At 40.4% G+C, this 21027-nt stretch overlaps 1 protein-coding gene across 5 annotated transcripts in view; it reads right to left on the bottom strand.

The window, feature by feature from the left end:
* The window catches only part of Otud7b (OTU deubiquitinase 7B), a 56756-nt gene that overhangs the window by 17023 nt on the left and 18706 nt on the right, over positions 1-21027 (bottom strand). For 4 of the 5 annotated variants that reach the window (XM_029475043.1, XM_021158377.2, XM_029475045.1 and 1 more), the window contains 3 exons: positions 6745-6895; positions 2467-2655; positions 1383-1610 (listed from right to left, as the gene is read on the bottom strand). In XM_029475043.1, the coding sequence (XP_029330903.1) occupies positions 1383-1610; positions 2467-2655; positions 6745-6829 (502 nt within the window). In that variant the 5' untranslated portion in view covers positions 6830-6895. Of the gene's footprint in view, positions 1-1382; positions 1611-2466; positions 2656-6744; positions 6896-21027 lie in introns of those variants that run through there. The other variant, XM_029475044.1, reaches the window with a different exon arrangement.

Raw genomic sequence — 21027 nt, 5'->3', positions numbered from 1 at the left:
TGCCTGGAGCCCTCAGAGGTCAGAGGAGGGTACTGGATCTCCTGGAACTAGAGCTGCAGACAGTTGTGAGCTGCCATGTAAGTACTGGAGACAAAGCCTCAGTCTTCTGGAAGAGCAAAGGCTCTTAAGTGCTGAGCCATCTCTCTAGCCCGCCATGGTGATTTTTTTTTTTTTTCTTTTTTCTTTTTTGAGACAGGATCTCACTATGTAGCCATGGCTGGCCTAGAGCTTGATATATAGACCAGGTAGACCAGACTGGCCTCAAACTCATAAAAGATCTGCTTGCTTCTGAATCCAGAATGCTGAGATTAAATAAAGGCGTGTACTTCCAAGCCTGGTCCTTTTCAATCTCCACCACACCCATGAGGATTTCTTTTTTAATACATACATTCTTCCCCAAATTCCCAGCTGCCATATTGTTTTACACTAGTTACTTTTTCTTAATTACCTTTATTTAGTGTGTGAATGTATAAGCATTGGCACATGTGCATGTCACAGCACTGTGTGGAGGTCAGAAGACAACCTGGGGAAGTCAGTTCTCTCCTTCCACAATGTGGGTCCCAAGGATCAAGCTCAAGTTGTCAAGCCTTGGTGGCAAGTGTCTTTACTCACTGAGTTATCTTGCTTACTCAAACTAAGTTAATGTTAATTTAAAATGGTGTCGATTAAGAAAGTAAACAAATGTAAGGAAAAGATTCACATGAATGGATGTGACTTTTAGTGCATTATCAACAGCCTTGGTCCTGTTTTTGCAAAGGTGCTCCATAGCCAATTGTAATCAATTATTTTTGTTCACATATTGAGTTTTGTGTATCAATTACTAAGCCCTTTACATACATATCTGGTTTCTCTTCTATTAAATAGGAAGTTTTCAAAGTATCTAAATTTCATTCCTATCCCTTTCTCTAATACCTGGCTAGTTTTTATTCTTTATCTCAGTACAAGTACCAGAGTCCTATCTGACAGAAATCAGATCTCACACTTAAAAAAGAGGCTACTGGAGCTAAAGGGGTCTGCAACCATATAGGTGAAACAACAATATGAACTAACCAGTACCCTCCCCAGAGCTCGTGTCTCTAGCTGCATATGTATCAGAAGATGGCCTAGTCGGCCATCATTGGGAAGAGAGGCCCATCGGTCTTGAAAACTTTATATACCTCAGTACAGGGGAAGGCCAGGGCTAAGAAGTGGAAGTGGGTGGGTAGGAGAGTGGGGGAGAGGGTATGGGGGACTTTTGGGATAGCACTGGAAATGTAAATGAAAAAAAAAATCCTTAATTAAAAAAAAAGAAAAAAAAAAAAAAAAGAGGCTACTGATGAAGGTTTTATGTGGCTGCAGGCCAGAATAGAGGAGATATCACCGAAGAGGAAACACCCACTGACCTGCCTGTTCCAAGGCAACCAGCATGGACTGCTCAATGAGGTCTCGCTCTATGAAGCTGCGGAAGTCTTCTTTGTACACAGTGAGATCTGGAAGCTGGAAGGCACAGATGGGCATTTCCAGGGGGTGCTCACTGCTCCCCCCACCCCCACCATTGGAGGAGACATGGGAGCGGGCCAGGGAAACAATGCTGGAGCTGGCGTGGGAGATGCCCCTAGACAGGCGTTTTTCTGCAATGAGAAACGGAGTCACCTTAGAACATATGCAACTCTCTCTGAGAATTCGCCACAGATGTTTCCAGTCAAGGAAAAACTGTATCTAGCCAGCTACTTCTCAACTTTGTATTTTTTATTAAGCCAAACACAAATAGAAAAATATACAAAATGACAGGGTTTTTTTTTTTGGTAGACTCAGTACTATCAAAAGTGTATTCATCTTTCTAGCCTTGTCTGGGGTTTCCCTAACCTTCCTTTTCCTATGACTTTATCTGTGACTCCTATTTTTCAACATGAATGTGAGGTGTTCACTTAGCAACTTAGTCATTTTTTTTTTAATGGGAAGAAGAACAAGGAAGAGAATTAGGCTGGATTTTGGCAAAGAATCTCTCTAGGGTCTCAGAGGATGTAGAAAGGATCTCCATTAAAGAAAAGATCAACAACATCTATATGACTTACTGTAACTTTTTGATATACATATTTGTCAGAAATTTAGAGTCAAATTTTAATATGCCAGAGAGCAAAACACTAATGTAAACTGTGCTTCCCCAAATAATTTTGTTTTAAATACATGGCACTTGCAATGTCCCAGCCTATGTAACATTATGAGCAAAATTGGTCAGTGCAATATTATATGTTTTCATAGCTTCAAGTATTTGGGTGATTATCACAAGGGGACAGGAGCTCTAATGCTAGGCAGCTGTCCTCTTCCAGTACTGGCCAGAGATGATGCAAAGAATGAACAACTGTCTCAGGGTTATTTACAGATAAAGTAACCGCTGGGTTTGTCTGGGAAGAGAGTAAGGAATGAAAATCTCTCTAAAGGAGCACACAGGCGCTTCCTACTCCACCTTAGTCCTCAGAGCAATACCTTGAATGACGTCATCCTGTCTCTGAAGGATGGGTCGAGAAGGGCGAGTGGGCTCTCTATCCGAACCCCCTTTTTCAGGGGTCTTAGGGCAAGTACTCCCTCCACTAAAGGGTGGGGACAGGTTCCCAGCATGGACTTGACGCAACTGTTCAAAATCACTGAGGGCAGCACTCACATCCCAGTTCTTTCCTAACAGGAGAAAAAACAAGAAACATATAATAGACCCAGAGTATTAAGAAACTAGGGGAGACACAGAAAGACCATCTAAACAGCCTAGCACAATTAAGCAAGCCAGGTATGGCAGCACAAGCTTATAATGCTAAAAACTCAGGAGGCTGAGGCAGGAGGATTGGAAGTTTGAAGCTAGTCTGAGCTACCTGAGACTCTGCTTCAAAATACCTCATGTCAAGAATAAACCTAGTAACATCATATTCATGTACAGTACAATTTTATTTTAACTTTCTTCTCCTTCCACTTTAATTTTCCTCAATCTGAAATACCAATTTTCTTTATTTTCTATTTCCTATGTAAGGCTCACAATGGTAGAAACTTTGTCTCTAAACTCAAACCCTTTAGAGACTTAGTTACATAAAATGAAATTTCTCTTACAGACCAAGGAAACAAAGCTTACAGAAGTACCAAAACTTGTTCAAAGTATCAGTTAGCTTGCAGTAGGCTCTAGACTCTAGGATGCCTTAGGGCACCTACAAGTGCATGCAAAGTGTGTGTCCAGTGCAGAGCTGCTGGGTAACACAGGCACAGGAGCTGTACAGCTCCTACTTTAAAGCAGCACTCTATCTGAAAGGACGCAACATGATGGAGTTTTTCAGTCACTTTCTCTATTTAAATTCTTTAACACACATTGATGGACTGTTTGCACTTCTGTTACTCTAGCTGCTACAGCCTTGGTTTAACTTTTCACCCAGTATCCTACACCTCCAATCTACTCAAGGAATCTCATGAGATTCACTTTTCTAAAGCACATTCAGTTCTGTGTTCATAATCTTTATGTAATGGTTTATCACTACTACAGAAGGCTCCTTAGCCCAATATTGAAGGCTTTCTACAGCCTCTCTTATTTTCTGCCTTTTTCTCTGAAATTTATTTGTGAAAAATATAGATTATAATACTAGTATTCTGTGTGATTGTTTCCTCCAGGTTGGATATGATCATTACCATCTGACACCCTCTTCTGGCCTCCTTGGAGATTAGGCATGCACATGTTAGACACTTATCCATACATATAAAATAAAACAATCTGGGATTATTACTATCATCATCATCTCCTGGTAGGGGAGATGGTAATGAGTTAATAAGGTTTATAAGGTTCCTCCTCTGCCCAAGAATACATAAGCATTTAACAGTTGCTAAGAAGACAGATCTTTGGTGGTATAGCTGCCCGTAGTTATCCATATGCTTGGCATGCTACCCAAGCTCCTGAAGTAACCTCAGATGAGCTCTGGCTCCGCAGGTAGACTTGGGTGAGGTGACTTCTATGATCTGTTCCCTTTTATTAGGGATGGATAGAAATAGACTTCCCCAGAAGATGTTGTGCAATGGTGTGCCTGCAGCAGCGTGCTGTTCTGAAGGTTAAATGAGTTCTAAGCACACAAACGGTGCTTTGTGTGCAATCTCGCATGCGTTACTACTGCCATTGTCACTGTTGTCTAACCCTCCTGTTAAGCTCTACTAACAATTCATGCTTGCTGACTTAATTCTGCCCCTCTCATCTCTCACTCTTTATTCTCTGTTCTGGTCTCCACTGGCCACCTTGCTGTTGCTAGACCACATCAAGACTGTTCCCCACCCAGGCCTCTCACTGACTATTCTTACTACATATAAGACACTTTTCTCCAGCATATCTACATAGATCAGTCTTTGTAAACTTCAGTTATCCACTCAAATACCATTTTCTTAGTAAGTCCTACTCTGACTGCCCAGTTTAAAATCCTGTTCACCTCAATACTCTGGTTATCATTTTCCATAACCCTCCATGCCCTCAAACATAATGCATATAAAATATATACATACTCCTTGTATACTGGCCACCTTTCCTATAACATTAGGGTACGGGTTTTTGTTTAGTACAAGCATCCAGAACGAGACCTGGCATCTAGCAAAAACTCAATAAACATTTGCTGAATAAATGGAGAATATTTCCCCTAAATCAACTCGTGTACTAATAAACAGCCTATCTTGAGAACTAGATATGCACTTCCAACTGTCAGGAAACTCCTTAAAGTCATCAGGACCTCTTAACACTAGCATGTCCAGCACCAAATGTTAATAATCTCTCCAAAACTTGTACCCTCTCTTCCTCATGTGGCCCCCTAAATCAGTAAGAGCATCACAACTTCTCCAGTCCCTAGCCTCCAGCAGGAGCTCCTCACTATTGCCCAGACCCACCGTTCTTCTCCCTCCCCTCAGTTACTCAGAGGGTTGTTTAGATTAACTCTCCAATCCATTCCTTCTTGTCTGTTTTTATTGTCTCTGCCCTAATTCAAGTCTTTATAAGTTCACCTGTGTGGTATATATGTATAGTGTGTCCTTCCTTTGTTCCTTTAAGAAGGAGACTCTCTGGTAAGATTTTTAATGAGTCTCTGCTCCTAATCTCTCTTCTCTCTAATTTATTCTTTGTACTATAACCAAAGTTAACGCTTTCTTGTTTTGTTTTTAAGATAGGGTTTCACTGTGTAGACCAGGCTTGTCTTGAACTCACAGAGATCTGCTTGCCTCTGCCTCCCAAGTGCTAGGATTATGTGACACCATGCCTAGCAAAGAGTTAACTTTTTAAAGAATATTAACACGCTAAAGAAAGAGATGACAACAGTAATAACAAGTTCTTTGATTCCCTTTCTAAATGGTACCTTTTGAAAAATATATTTATTTTTTATTTTATGTGTGTGAATGTTTTGCCTGCATGTATGTATGTGCATCACATGCCTGCCTGGTGTCCAAGGAGGCCAACTCACAGTTGTGAGTCACCATGTGGGTACTGAGACATGAACCCAGGTTCTCTGAAGAGCAGCAAATGCTCTTAACTGCTGATGCATCTCTCTAGCGACTAATATCTCACTCCATCAACTCCTCTCCCTCTCACCAACACTGCAGTCACCATTACGTCTCACCTCAACTATGGTAAGTTCTTACCTGGCTTTACCAATGGCCTATATATAACCTATTGAAACAGGTTAAACCCTTAAACTCTAAAAACTATTCTTTTTGTTGTTGTTGTTGTTTTTGTTTTTTTGTTTTTTTCGAGACAGGGTTTCTCTGTAGCCCTGGCTGTCCTGGAACTCACTTTGTAGACCAGGCTGGCCTCGAACTCAGAAATCTGCCTGCCTCTGCCTCCCAAGTGCTGGGATTAAAGGCGTGTGCCACCACGCCCGGCTAAAACTATTCTTATACTATTAAAAACTTTACTTCCAGTGAACTTAAGGTATAAATTCCTGACTATGGTGAACAAACGCTCCCATACTCTGCTTCCTGTCCACCCTGCCAGCTCCTATCACTCACGAATCACTCTTCCCATCTTGCTCACTACTCCATTACATCACTCTCTCTCCTCTCAGGGTCATTTTATTAAGCGATTTCTCCTGGGTAGTCCTTCCTGAAAGCTAAATTAGATTTCCCTCTTCATACTCATGACACTCTTAGTTTGTTTTTGTTTTTTGTTTTTTTTTTTTTTTTCAATTTTATGAGTGTTTACAACATGCAAGAAGTATTTGTAACATGATCATTAAGAGCCACACTCTGAAAACCGGTCAAGGTTCAAATCCTATGTAATTTCACTGCAATTATATAACACATCAGCTGAGAGAATAATATACCAAGTACTTTGCATATACTGGGTACACTACACACACAATGAAACACTTGTTCTTTTAAGAGGATGATTTTATTTTTATTTTTTCCTTAATTTTGAGTGTGTTGTTGGGCACATGTGTGGTATATATGTGTGGCGTGTGCATATAAATGCATATAGAGGCTAGAACAAGTGGGCAGTATATATGTATAGCGTGTGCATAATGGCTAGAGGACAAGATCAGGTATGATTATTTTAGTGGGCTAATCTAACTTTCCCCTTGACTTACCTGAATATAAATTCACGAGGAAGCAAGCACCTAATACGTACAAGGTGATTAGGGAAATTGTGGTTTCAACAGAAGCAACTAAAGTGGAGGGCATACAGCACTCAAAACATTTTTCTGATCCCTTTAAAATGTTGCAAATCACCCTAATGGGATTTTGCTTTCTCTTTTCTCACTTTCTCCTTACCTTCTAGAAGATCTCGAGCCAGCCCTGGCTCTGCACCTGTGGAACGAACAAAATCCGACAGGACAGCATCCATGTCCAGGGTCATGGGATCATCAAGTACTCTCAGGCAGCAGGGTGTGAGCAGAACATAGATCCAAATCCAGGCCCTGACCTGAAAAGGAGATGCATGCACAAGGCTCACATAACCAGAACAGCATCATCACAGCCTAATTTCAACAGTCTCTAACAAATGCTAAACTGCTCTGGTTCCTTCATTCCAACTGAATTTTCAAACAAAAAAATAAATAATTTTTTTCATGAAGAATCACATTTCATTTCCTTGTTAACAATATTTTAATACCTACAGTAACTACAAACTACTCAACAAAGCTTTGCTTCTGCTTTTTTCGTTGTTTTGGTTTGATTTTTAAGGAGAAAGGCACTGAGGATGAAGCCCAGGGATTGCATATACTAGGAAGTGCTCTATACCCACCCGAGTGCCAAGTCTGCCCCTCCAATCTAAAGGGAGAAGGCAGCAATCTGCTACCCTGGAAAGCTCTCCGACCTACAATGTTTCCTAAATGGCGCCATGCTCATGTCCCTCCTGAAACATATTGATTATTAAGGGTTTTTGGTTTTGTAGACAATGCTTCGTATGTAGCTCAGGCTAACCTCAAACCTCTAGCAATCATCCTGTCTCAGCCTTGTGAATGCTGATATTACAGGTATGTGCCACCATGCCCTGGCTTTCTTCTGAACTTACTTTAATCACTCTCTGCCTAGCCATTGATTTGCATGTCAAATTTTTGGAAATAGGAAGTTGCATGTCTTCTTTACCGATCTATCCTCAGGATGAATTACTTGACACAGTACAAGGCACACTGGCCCTTAGTAGATACTTATTAAACAAAATAACGCTATACAGCAGATGACTTCAAAGCTGACTAAGATTCTCATGCTAGTTGAGAAAACAGGAAGAGTAAACTGAATGCTGAAACTACTCAAAATACCAAACTATTCCACACTCTGAGTGGAGATCCCAGAGGCTCATCCCAACAGTCACTAACTGCAGAACTCAGGAAACACAATCAGAAAGAGTTTTCTCCCAGGACAAATGAGTGCCAGTTTACCTGAGAAAAGATTCCTTCTTTCAGACTTGACTTTAGCAGAAACTATGTCCCTGACCTGACAGCCTGGCACCATGTCAACATTCCTCTGAGGTTAATAGTCCCAGCTGAGAAAGCAAAAATAGGGTGGAGATCCAGCTCTGACCACACTCACTAGTCTTACGGTGCTCTGTAGAAGGGGCTCGTTCATAAAGTGCCCGGGTATCCGACTGTCGCATTGCACCCACTAATCATCTTTTTGGAAAAGACAAAACCAGAATTGTTGAAAACAACAGATGACTCAGACAGTACATTCCTCCGAAAACCTAAAGCCTAAGAATGACCTCCAAGGATTTTTTTCCTTCACTCCTCTTCTATCCCTGAATACAACTTGTTTAGTAGTATGATCTGATTCCATTTGTCTACATTTTTAGACCTAGTAAGGCAAACAGCAAATTTTTGTGGGTTGTAGAAATCATAAGTCTCTAACCTGATAATTGATTGTTTTGTTGGTGGTAGTTCTTTGGATTTTTTAAAAAAGAGAAATCACTATTTCTTTTTTTTTTTTTTTTAAAGATTTATTTATTTATTATATGTAAGTACACTGTAGCTGTCTTCAGACACTCCAGAAGAGGGAGTCAGATCTCATTACGGGTGGTTGTGAGCCACCATGTGGTTGCTGGGATTTGAACTTCGGACCTTCGGAAAAGCAGTCGGGTGCTCTTACCCACTGAGCCATCTCACCAGCCCGAAATCACTATTTCTTATAGTGCTCTAATAATACAAGAAACCAATGGATACAGAGCATGATTTATTCATATCCCTAGTCCAATACTGAGCAAGGTATGTATAATATAATAGGCAGTTATAAATACCTAGTGACTAAATTCATTATAAACAAATGTCTAATTTGCATGTGTTTCGCTATCCTAGGCACCAAGCCAGCACTCCAGCCTGAGGTAAACAGCCCCTGCTGTTAATCTCCCACTAATCCAGAACTACGTGAAGAACTTCTGGCCAAGCTTTCTATGAAGTGACCCAGCCCCCTTGCAACTTGTGCCTAAGAATTGAGTTTCAAGCTCTCAGTGACAGGGAGATCTCTAAGGTCTGCCCTGCGCAGGACAACAGACAGCATGGACTTCTACAACTTTCCCCAACTTTACTCTGAGTAAAGTGTTTCAACAACAACAACAACAACAACAAAAAGTATTGAATTTCAAGGCAGGCAAGTGTTACACATTTCTAACATCAGCACTCAAGAGGCAGAGGCAAGAGGATTGAGAATGCAAAGCTACAAAGAAAGACCCTGTCCAAAAAAAAAAAAAAAAAATGAAGTGCTTTCAGAATTCACAGGTGAATGAAAGCTTCTCATCTCCTGATGCAAGTGAGAAGTCTCTCCAAAGCCCATTGTATTCACCACTTTGTCACAGGACATGGGCACTGTCAAAGTAGCAAACATAAATAGTCCAAAATTAAGAGACTAACTCCAAAATGAACTTAAATCTTTACGCTTAAAAAATAAAATAAGGTAAGCTTGTGTGGTGGCTCAGGTCTTTAATACCAGAATTCTGCAAGCAGAGGCAGGCAGGCAGGTAATTCCGTGAGTTCGAGGCCAGCTTGGTCTATGTAATGAGTTCGAGGGCAGATAGAACTATGACACCCTGCCTCAAACAGACAGATAGTCAAGCCACTGTAAGCTACTATAACAGCTTTCTGAAAGGACGTGGGAAATATGCAACAGCACACACAGCGCTCAGTAGAACGAAGGAGACTGAGCCACAGGCATGCAAACAATTTCCAGCCAGATCGAGAGAGGCTCCTGAGGGAGAAGCAAACAAAAACCATCAGTGTCATGGCATCTGGGATCTTACATGGAAACAGAAGGTAGGCCACTCAATTCCAAACATCTAAAATAAACAAATAATTCCTATCAGGAAAGACTGGCTCTTCAGCAAAAATGTGAAGCACTAAAGCAAACTTCTTGGCAGTTCATTCTTGTATTGGATTCTCCAATACAAGGTTGGACTGTGACCTTCGCCCAACAGAAGGACAGCAGATCTTGTTACAACATCACAACACCTGGCTGATGCTTCTCAAATTCCAAGTGAGGATACTGAAGCCAATTACGAAGACTCAGCTAGCCCTGTCTCAACACACAGGAAGGAAAACCCCAAACAAAAAAACAAACACAGCCTTCAGCTTTTCAAATAAAAGGGAAGCAGCACTCAAATATTTGTTGACTGTGTGGTTTATAGACGGATTCAGTCAAAAGCACCCAGTTTTCCTAGTGGAAGGGCTGTCAGCAATTATTCAGTCCCATGTCTGACCCCACCAAAGAACTCTTCTATTACACCTCTAGCAGATCGCCCAGTTCCCAAGTGAATACAAGCTCTGACACGGAGCTCATTACTTTCAGATCCAACTGTAATAAGTTGTTTTTTTCTAAATAAAAGCCAAACCTATCACTACACCCCTCCCCCTGATAATGTTCACATACTGGTTCTTTTTTTTTTTTTTTTTTTAAGTCCATTTGAAGAGGTCGAATACCCAAAGCCAAGGCATTTTTTAAAAGATTTTATTCATTATTTTATTTATTATTATATGTAAATACACTGTAGCTGTCTTCAGACACACCAAAGGAGGGCATCAGATCTCATTATGGATGGCTATGAGCCATCATGTGGTTGCTGGGATTTGAACTCAGGACCTTCAGAAGAGCAGTCAGTGCTCTTAACCGCTGAGCCATCTCTCCAGCCCCCACATACTGGTTCTTATTCAGTTCTACTGAACAACAAAATTGACTCCTGAGAATGATGACTTTTCAATGGAAATTAAATCATTTCTTTACAAAATTACTTGTTGCAGACCAACACCATTATCGTGAGCCAGGCGCTTTATAAACTCTTTGCCTGGATCTGTATTTACTTGTACCTATATTCATTTATAAATGTTGGTGCTGATCATAACTATAAACTCCACATGCTGCATAAACAGAGTATCTTGCTCAAAATTCACTTCTGCATCTTGCCCCTGCTTCCACTTCCAGGCTCTCCTGAAGACAGAAACCAAGAACAAGCTAGTATTCCTTAAGCTCTTTCCATGACGACTCGCCAGCTGTACACTCAGCAGCACACAAGGCTAGCAACACCTCCTGCCAACTGCCACCTACTATCATATTTGCTCAACAATGAAAACAAAAAGCCAGGTGAAGAGCTTGTCTGAATGTAGCAAGTCTGAATGCATATCTTCCTGCTGGCCTCCATGACACAGAAAGGGAGCTCAGCGGCACTCAGGGTTAGGGAACACAGTCACAGGCTCAGTGTTTCCTCACTTCAAGTCCTGCCATTTTCCTGAGAAATGTTAATGCTCATCTGTAATCCATCTACCTTAGAGTTTCATACTATCTAAAACCTTTCATCTCTATTGAGATCACTCAGAACCATTTTCACTGGCAGTCTGAAATGCTAGCATTTTACTCTACATTTTTTTCTTTTCTTCTCTCTTCTCTTCTCTTTTCTTTTTTTAAAAGACAGCACCACAACACAGCCTTAATGGCCTAGAGCTTCCTCTGTAACCCAGGCTGGCCTCCCACTTGTAGTGATCTTCTTACCCTTGCCTCCTGGGTACTAGGATTACATGTGCAACCACCACACCCAGTTTCCAGCTCTTCTCCATTCTACAGCTACTCTCTTAGTCTCTACAACATCTACTCCCTTAACCACATCATGCTTGGGACAATAAAAAGTCCATCAACTGCCAACGGAACATTGGGCACTATGCTCAAGATTAAATATGAACAGTGAATGAGACACAATCTCCATGCTTATAAAATATCTACAGTAAAAAGGAAAAAATTATAAATTCTCACAATAATAAATACTGGAGACGAGGATGTTATCTCCCGTAAGGCAGGAGAAGCCGCCACAGGGACGTAGTACTGAACTAAGAACTGAACAGTGAGCAACTAGAGAAACAGCCTGGGATTAAGATAGCTCCAAGCCGACAAAGCAGTTTGTGAGAGGTGAGAGCTGTAGAAAACACAGACAGGACCTAGCAGACCCTGGGAAAGTTTGAGGTTTTCAAATTGTGAGCACAGGTGGAAAAGAATCAGAAATGAATTATTAACATACCAGAATGATAAGGTTTTAAAGCCCTTTGCTGTTGGTGTTGTTGCAATCATACTGATTCTGGTGAGAAGAACCTGAGACAGCACAGCAGACTTAGGAAATTAATGCTAAGAAGATATGATGAACTAGATCAGGATGACAGCAGAGAGTAGGAAACCTGAATTGACTCTCTTCTTACCCCTTCTTGCAGAACTGAAAGGGAAACCAATGACTGATCACTTAAATAATCTGCAAAAACCTAGTTTCTTTTTTAAAGATTTATTTTCATTATATGCATGAGTGTTTTATCTACAAGTATGTATGTATACTACATGTATGTCTAGTGCTCAGAGGTCAGAAAGAGACACTGGATTCCTGGAAATCTAGAATTATAGATAGTTGTGAGCCACCATGTAGGTTCTGGGAACCAAACTTGGGTCTTCTCCAAGAGCAGCAAGTGCTTTTTTTTCCCCTGGGCTTTTCGAGACAGGGTTTCTCTGTGTAGCTCTGGTTGTCTTGGAACTCACTCTGTAGACCAGGCTGTCCTGGACTCAGAAATCCACTTGCCTCTGTTTCTTAAGTGCTGGGATTAAAGGCGTGAGCCACCACTGCTGGGCATCAGCAAGTGCTCTTAACCATTAAGCTGCCTCTACTACTCAAAACCTAGTTTCTCTCTTTCTTTTCTTTTCTTTCTTCCTTTCTTTCTTTCCTTTTCTTTTCTTTTCTTTCTTTTTTAATTTGTCCACATAGCTTTTTAATTTGAAATGTGAAGAAGAAATGTACTTGTGTACTAGGTAAAATGGATTCATATAAATGTTTTAGTTTAATGAATTTACAAAAATTTAAAGACCCAAAAGTAATTTGTTAGGCATTTTTATAGATTTCTTATCACTGTGATAACAAAATTCAACAAATTGTGTGGCTTAAATACCGCTCTGCAGTCTTATACTTTTTTTAAAATTAATCATTTTGTTTACATTTCAAATGATATCCCCCTTCCCAGTTTCCCCTCTACAACCTCCCCATCCCCTACCCTCCCCACTTTTCCTCTATGAGGGGCTCCTCTACCCACTCACCAACCCACTCCTGCCTCATTGCTCTAGCATCCCCCTACGCTGGGGCATTAAGCCTCCACAGGACCAAGGGCTTCCCCTCCCTCTTATGCCAAACAAGGCCATCCTCTGCTACATATGTATTTGGAGCCATGGATCCCTCCATGTGTACTCTTTGGTTGGCAAAACCTAGTTTCTTTATTATTCTGTTTTGGCTACCCAGCTTGGATGGGTCCTCTACTCAATTTCTCTACCACTAGATAGAGTTACTGAGCAAAATAAGATCAAATAATTCTGTAGATCAATATGCCAAATAAAGTATATTTAGTTTTCTCTCTTTCATCAAAACACCATTGTCTTCTACTTGACTCTGCTACACCATGAAGTTGTCTCAGGACAGTCTCACACCTTCACCATTTTTTCTGAGCCTCCTACTCAAGAAGCTGTCTCACTTACTCTTAGCAAAGGATCTTGCTCTCACTGCAAAGAAATGGAAAAAAAAATTATATAAAGCAAGGCAAAGGGCCTCCTTCAGGTTTCCTCTCTTTCCCTTCATGCACATTTGTGTGGTGTAAGAGTGATCCCATAAACTCACATGTGTGGCTGCTTAGACGACAGGGAGTGGCACTATTGGAAAGATTACAAACATTAGGAGGAAGTGGGTCCCGGGCGGGGGGCGGGGGGCGGGCACTGAGGCCCATGCCAAGCCGGGATTGTCTCTCTGTCTCTCTTTCTCTCTGCCTATGGAGCAGTTTGGAGCTCTTCAGCTACTGCTCTAGCACCTGCCTAAGTACACCACGCTCCCCACCTCTGAACTGTAAGCAAGTCCCACTTTAATGTTTTGTTTTATAGAAGCTGCCTTGACTATGTTGTCTTCCCAACAATAGAAGAATGAATAAGATGTCCTACTCAAATGGCTTCCCCAGGGAGGACAGTGGCATCGCAGGGCTTTTCACAATCCTCCTCCTCCTCAGCTCTCCTAGGTCACCTCGGGGACTCTGCCTGCTCCTGCACTAAGGTTAAGCATACAGTTCTAGCTAGAAGCCCTCCACTTCTTACTCTGTAGCATCTCCTTGAGAAACTTCATTCTCAATCCTGGCCACCCAAATGCTGATGATTTTAAAGATATCCAGAGTATCAAATTCTTTCTGCCTTGCTCGAGAAGCCCCAGACACTTCAAGTTGGACACATTAAAAACAAATTCTTCCCTCATCTCTGTCCTCCACCCTTTCCGGCTATCACAGTGTTTTCTAATCTAGCAAAGTGGAGCACTACTTCAGGCACTGGAGCCGCAGCCAGGCAGGCATGCTATGCTTTCCTCTTCTGCCTTACACTCACACAGCTTTTCAGACTTACCTTTATATAGTCTCTTAAGTCCATCCAATGCCTTTAACAAGCTTTTATATCTCTTTTGAAAACTGGGACCCAATGTTTCTTTTTACAAACACTAATCAATGTCTATAAGTACCTACTATAGAGAATTATTTAATATAAATATGACAATATATCCCAGTGCTCAAAATTCCTCAAAGGCTCCAATGAGCAAAGTTTAATATCTAAATTCTGAATATCACACAGAAGCCCTTCGTGACTGGGCTCTCCTTCCCATTAGCTCCATCAAGTATACTTCAGATCTCAGTCGCTGTATAGATTGTTCCCTGCCTAAAGGACTGTTAGGCTCTTTCCTCTTCTTAAAAACCCACCTGAGTGCCACCTCATTTGCAAAGTGTTCTCTGGACTCCACTTTTCCCTTGGTATTCACAATAAAACTTTGCTCTCCACATCTATCACCATTTCCCCATAGCACACAGATTTTGTTTATTTTGTTTGTGTCTCCACCAAACAGCAACAATATGAGGGCAAAAACTCTCCTGTGTCCCATTCACTACCAGGTACACAATTTTCATTTCAATAAACTGAAATATATTTGTATAGTACCCAACTATAGACAGACAAACACAACATACACAAACACACACCAGTATTACACATAGGCAAATTTACATTGGCTTATCTCAAAGACATTTTGCTAAAGACTTTATTTGGTGTAGCCTCTCTTCCCTAATGACTGTTTTAACTCAGACTAATCCTGCATTAAAGTCCATCTGTACATACTAAGTCCCCAACAACTTAGTAACAGAGGAAAGAACCTGAAAATAAATACTGGTGGAAGGTACTAGATCTCTGCTAAAATGCTTGAGAAACTCCTGACCCTACACTTACACCATCCTCCCTCTGTCCTCACCCTGCACTCTCTCTGGCCCCACCACTGCACTAGAGCAGCCTCTGCATCCTCTCCAACTCCTCTCAAACCTCACTGAAAAAAAAAAAAAAAACATTTAAGACTCGAGAACTTTCAAAGGTCAGAGACTCCTCCATGCTTATGATGTCAACTCCAAGGAATCCAGACACAGAGAGGAGGGCAGGGGCACACAATCCTCCTAAGGTGGGAGGAGAGATGAATGGTTGTTTTGGCAGGCTGTCTTGGGTTAAAACAGGTCTTTCCAACATACAAAAATGTAACCTTTCAGAAAGAAACAGAATATGGCCAACTTCTACTCTCAAGGGACCCATGTAACATTTAATGGAAACAAAGTCAAAGACTAAAGCTTTAGAAATTATTTCACATAAATTTTCAAACAACTCTAAGAGGTTTGTATCATTGATCTCATATTACACATGATAATGACAAGCTCAGAGACTTGGGGATTCCTTCACCATCGCGCAGTACTAAGTAACTAAGCATACTATTTACAGGTCAGTCCACCCACAGCAGAGACAGCGCCTACTGCAACAGCACACTTCACCTGGAGAGGATGGAAGAACACAGCCAATCTAGTCACTCATACACGAGCCCACCCTCACTGCTCAGACCCTCTCAACTCCACAAAGAATTGACTCTGGGTTCAAACACTTCTTGTTACAAATCTGGATCTAACATTTTAGAACTATGTAATCCTGGAAATACAATTTTTTTTGCCACGTTTTCTTCACATATAAGATGGAAAATACACAGTATTTAACTTTTGTTTAGATTATAAATACTTACAATCTTTAGAGTAATACCTGATATACATCCTTGAGAAATGTAAACTGCCCACTTTGTGCCCAAATCCTTGTCACAATACTCTTAACTCCACCAGAACCCAACATAGCTACCTATCTTTCTTCCAGAGTTCACTCCTCTCAAATCAACTTCTCCAGTTCTACAAGTCTTTTCTTGTTGTCTCATGTTTTCTGTTTGCTTTGTGTATGTGTGTGGGGTGGGGGTGTATTTTGTGTTTTGAGAAAAGGTTGTATATAGCACAGGCTGGCCTTGCATTCTCTGTTGCCAATGACCTTGAACTAGTAGTCTTACTTTTCCTATGTCACAAGCATTGGGAATAGAGACTTATCACCATACCTGGTTTTTGCAGGGCTGGGAATTCAACTCAGGTCTTCACGCATGCTAGGCAAGCACTTTACCAAGTAAGACACACTTCCAGCCTTGCTCATTTTTGTTTGGATTTGTTGTTGTTTGTTTGTTTGTTTATTTGTTTTTTAAAGACAAGTCTCACTACATAGCTCAAGCTAACCTTGAACTCATTCTGTAACCCAAATAGGCACGGACCTTGCAATCCTCCTGTCTCAGCCTCCCAAGTAGCTGGGATTATAGGCCTATACTACTATGCCTAAAGCAACATTTTTTGTTTGTTTTAGATTAATGTATACTTCACATAATTTTTTTCTTTTTCCTTTTAGTTAGGGCTAAGAACGGCCCACGATTGGGTTTTCTTGGGTTTTGTTAAATTTGTCTTTGTCTTCTGAGTTAGGGTTTCTCTATGTAGCCCTGGCTGTCCTAGAACTCACTGTGTAGACCAGGCTGGCCTTAGAGAGATCTGCCTGCCTCTGCCTCCTGAGTTCTGGGATTAAAGGCATGTGCTACCACACTCAGCCAAGACTAGGTTTTCAATAAAGTCAACTTTTAAAATATCCTACAAAAACAAAAGTTCTACTTGAGCCCTTTAAAAATTGACTGCTTAATTTCATATACACATACCACTACTAACAAAACAATTTCAAATCATCAGCCTACACTAATTGTAAAACACACTCTCTCTCAAAGGTCAATTCGCAAACCTCTGGTAAATAACACCCAGCCCCCTACCAGCTATGCAGTTCCAAATTACTGGTCATTTAGTTGTCAATTATTTAATATCTAGTGACTGGAAAAGTCAGAAAGAAGGAAAAATCAGCCGGGGGTGGTGGCGCACGCCTTTAATCCCAGCACTCGGGAGGCAGAGTCAGGCGGATTTCTGAGTTCGAGGCCAGCCTGGTTTACAAAGTGAGTTCCAGGACAGCCAGGGCTACACAGAGAAACCCCGTCTCGAAGAAAGAAAAACAAAAACAAAAAACAAAAAACAAAAAAAAAAAAAGAAGGAAAAAATCAAACTACTGTACTATCTGTGTTAGTTATCCATACAAAACCAATCTATTTCATAAATCTCTTTCGGTAAATTAATTTCCTTCCACATACTGGTAATAATTTTTGGCTTTCATTAGACAAAGAAGTTTTCCTTTTATAAAAGTAGATACTTCAGAGACAGGCACAGCGGTATATATTTGTAATCTTAGCATTCAGAAGGCTGAGTCAGGAGGAATATTTTGAGCTCAATGTCACCCTAAATTACACAGAGTACCAGATTAGCCAAGGCTACATATTGAGATCCTATTTCAAATAAGCAAAACAACAAATTAGATACTTCAGCTCAAAGATTTTTTCATCATTTTCTTCTTTTTAGTTCTGCATCTATCTTTTCTTACCATCTCTAAGCCTCCTTTAGGCTCTATGTAAACCACTTGCCATTGTTATTAGCTGGTCTTTTAGACACTTCCACCCTACCTCCAACTTGATTATTAGTAATTTATTCAAAATTTGCCAATCTAGTCTATCATCTTATAGTCACCGATTTAATGGCTGGGAATACAAAGAAGAGGAGCCACAGAACTGCCTGTACTGAGTGTGAACCCATTAGTGTCACTAGAACAGGAATCTATACAAGAGCAACCACTTTACCCAGAGAAGTGAGAGACCTCGAGTCTTTAGGGACAACAGGAGCATAGAGGACAAGACTACATTTCAGTGGAGATCCTGGATATTGGCATTCTTACTTAATGTTTTAAGTATCCATACTTAAAACAGACTTTAAATTATTTATTGGTTTCAAGTACTAACCCATTTTCTGATGTTCCCCATTGATACCATAAGGGTACATATGAACAAATATAATTTATATGAGTATAGCTATGAGTCCTCTAAATAACTTTGTAGTTTTATTTGTGAAACACTTTGACAGATCATAAAAACAAGTTTCAAATTATAATAGTACACACCTGTAATTTCAATATCCAATAGTGATGTGGGAAAACTCCCAAGTTCAAGACCAGGCTTAGCTACCTAGTGAGTTCTAGGCCAACCTAAGTTTTATATATATATATATATATGACTCTGTCCCTCAAATATTTTTAGTTAAATACTTTTTAAGGTTTTTATTCTGTGTTTTCTGATAGCTGACACATATACTCAGAGGCACTTGTCATGCCTAAATGATACCCAAATGGCAAGGCAGCTGGACCTAGGGGTTCTGATTCTGACTCAGGGTTCATACCAGTTCTCCAAAAGATTTATGAGAAAATCACATCTGTTTAGACACAAACTCCACATGCCTACTGACACTGTTTCTTAGCTGTTACTATTCTTACTGACAACGGCTACCCACTCCACAAGTGCACACATATCCAGGCTGCAGTAAAGTACACTCTCTAATCCAGGTCATCTCCAGCTCTACCTGAGTCTCTTTCACTTGTGCAGGTTGCTCTTCTTGTAGTATTCTGCTTTTCTTTTAAGAACAAACAACTTGGGGTTGGAGGGATGGCTTATGGTTAAGAGCACTGGTTGCTCTTTCAGAGAACCTGGATTTGATTCCCATCAGCCCCACTGAACCTGTAATTCTTTTTTTTTTTTTTTGGTTTTTCGAGGCAGGGTTTCTCTGTATAGCCCTGGCTGTCCTGGAACTCACTTTGTAGACCAGGCTGGCCTCGAACTCAGAAATCCGCCTGCCTCTGCCTCCCAAGTGCTAGGATTAAAGGCGTGCACCACCACGCCCGGCTGAACCTGTAATTCTTTTAATCTCTGCTGGCAACAGTAAGATATACAGCCATACATGTAGATGAAGCAACTATACACATAAAATAAAATAATTTACATAGTTAACATTCTATGTGAACCAAAGTAGGGAGGCTCAGAAAGTCAGTGCTTTCCAGTGTCACACTTTAGAATCATGAACTTTTAGAGATATCTTATCAGAGACCATTTTATTCCATATATCAAGTTACAGATGACAACAACTTAAGAGTCAAGTTAGTAAAGTTTAGTCATTGTCCAAACCACAGGGCTAGCGAGTGATAAAACCAGTTCTCAAAACATAAATCTAGTGACGATAGTAACTGTTACCTGATGTCACATATCACCAGCTTTCAAACTCCTAGCCCCCCCGCCCGCCCTCATATTCAGCTAGATCTCTGGCTTCTACAGATACGCCAAAGAAAAAGATGTGTACTTTAAAAGTCAATCCCTTACGCAACCCATATTCACAAAAAGAAATCATCTGTAAAGACTATCAGAGAGGCATAGCAGAACAAAGCACTTCTGTGTGCCAACCAACACTAAGATAGGAGCTCCACTTGGAAGAGCTCTACAACATCACATCCCTAAGGCCCAAAGCAAGAGGGTAGGATAAAATTATGTATCATAGAGATATTTCTATTTTTATATTGGTAGTTTGAAGCTAGAATATACTTTTTGAGAATAAACCTATTTTAATTGAATACACTTGCCTTATACTAATTAAAAAAATCACTGCTGAGTTTTGAACAGGACAAAACATAATCTAAAACCAAGAAAGAAACAAAACACCAAGTTTTAACACATTTCTTCTGTTTGGCCCTAGTGGAAAGCCTAAAGCATCAAAGCAGGTCTCCCTACAGTTAGTTATTCAAGCTAGTTAACTTCTTAAAAAACAAAACAAAAACCACTTGTCCTCTTTCTTAGGAAGGGCCATCACAACAGAGTGGCACCCAAGTGTAAATTCTCCACTGATGGATACTTAACCTCCTAACTCAATGCCAGACAGGCCGCAAGGTGAAGGAGAATAAAATATATAAGGCAATGCTGCCTTCTAGAAGTTTATAATGGGCTAATTCCTAAAAAAAAAAGGGGGAGCAGATTATCAACCAGCTTCCTTTATTGAACAAATATTTACCAAGTATCGGAAATGAGAGACAAAAACAAAATAAAACATATTTTAAAAAAGCAAAAGAAACCATAAAGGGGAGAGAGATCTTCAAAATCTACTAAACTGATTATTATAGTTGTTTGTTTCTCTCTAAGAATGCCAATCATTGAAAGTTACCTATGAAGTCCTTTTTTGAAATACCTAATCAAAAACTTTAATTAAAGACATTGTTTACTCAATCTTACTACCTTGAGAGCCAGACAGACACTGATCCTGACCAACACATTTGCTATCTATTCTACAGGATCCATATTAGAATAATGTGGTTTGTCTTATCCCCAACTCTATATAAACTGTTTATGTAGATAGATGCTTCCAAAAGAATGTACTAAAAATGTCTAAGGTCAGGTGTCGTGGTGTATGCCTAGCAATTGTGAAGGCAGAAGGATGAGGAAATTCAAGGCCATCTTCAGCTACCCAACGGGGAGCTAGGCTACATGAAACCCGGCCTATTTCCTTCACTCCCCCAAAATGACAAGTCTTGTTAAACTTGTTTTAGAAACTCTATATCATGTGTACAAATGTGATGCAAATAAGAAAACTGTTGAACCCTTGGTGGACGTGGAATAGACAGAAGTAGCCTAGGCAACCCTTTACAAGAATATAGCATCAGACCAAGTTTTCAAAAGAAAGATCTTTGCCTTTTCCTCTCCCATAAAAACTACAAAAGCATCAATTAGTACACAAGTTAGTATCTCATAGTTTC

This window comes from Mus caroli, chromosome 3 (genome assembly GCF_900094665.2).
Source record: "Mus caroli chromosome 3, CAROLI_EIJ_v1.1, whole genome shotgun sequence".
In the NCBI taxonomy this organism is placed as follows: domain Eukaryota; kingdom Metazoa; phylum Chordata; class Mammalia; order Rodentia; family Muridae; genus Mus; species Mus caroli.
This window is presented reverse-complemented; position numbering and strand designations above follow the sequence as displayed.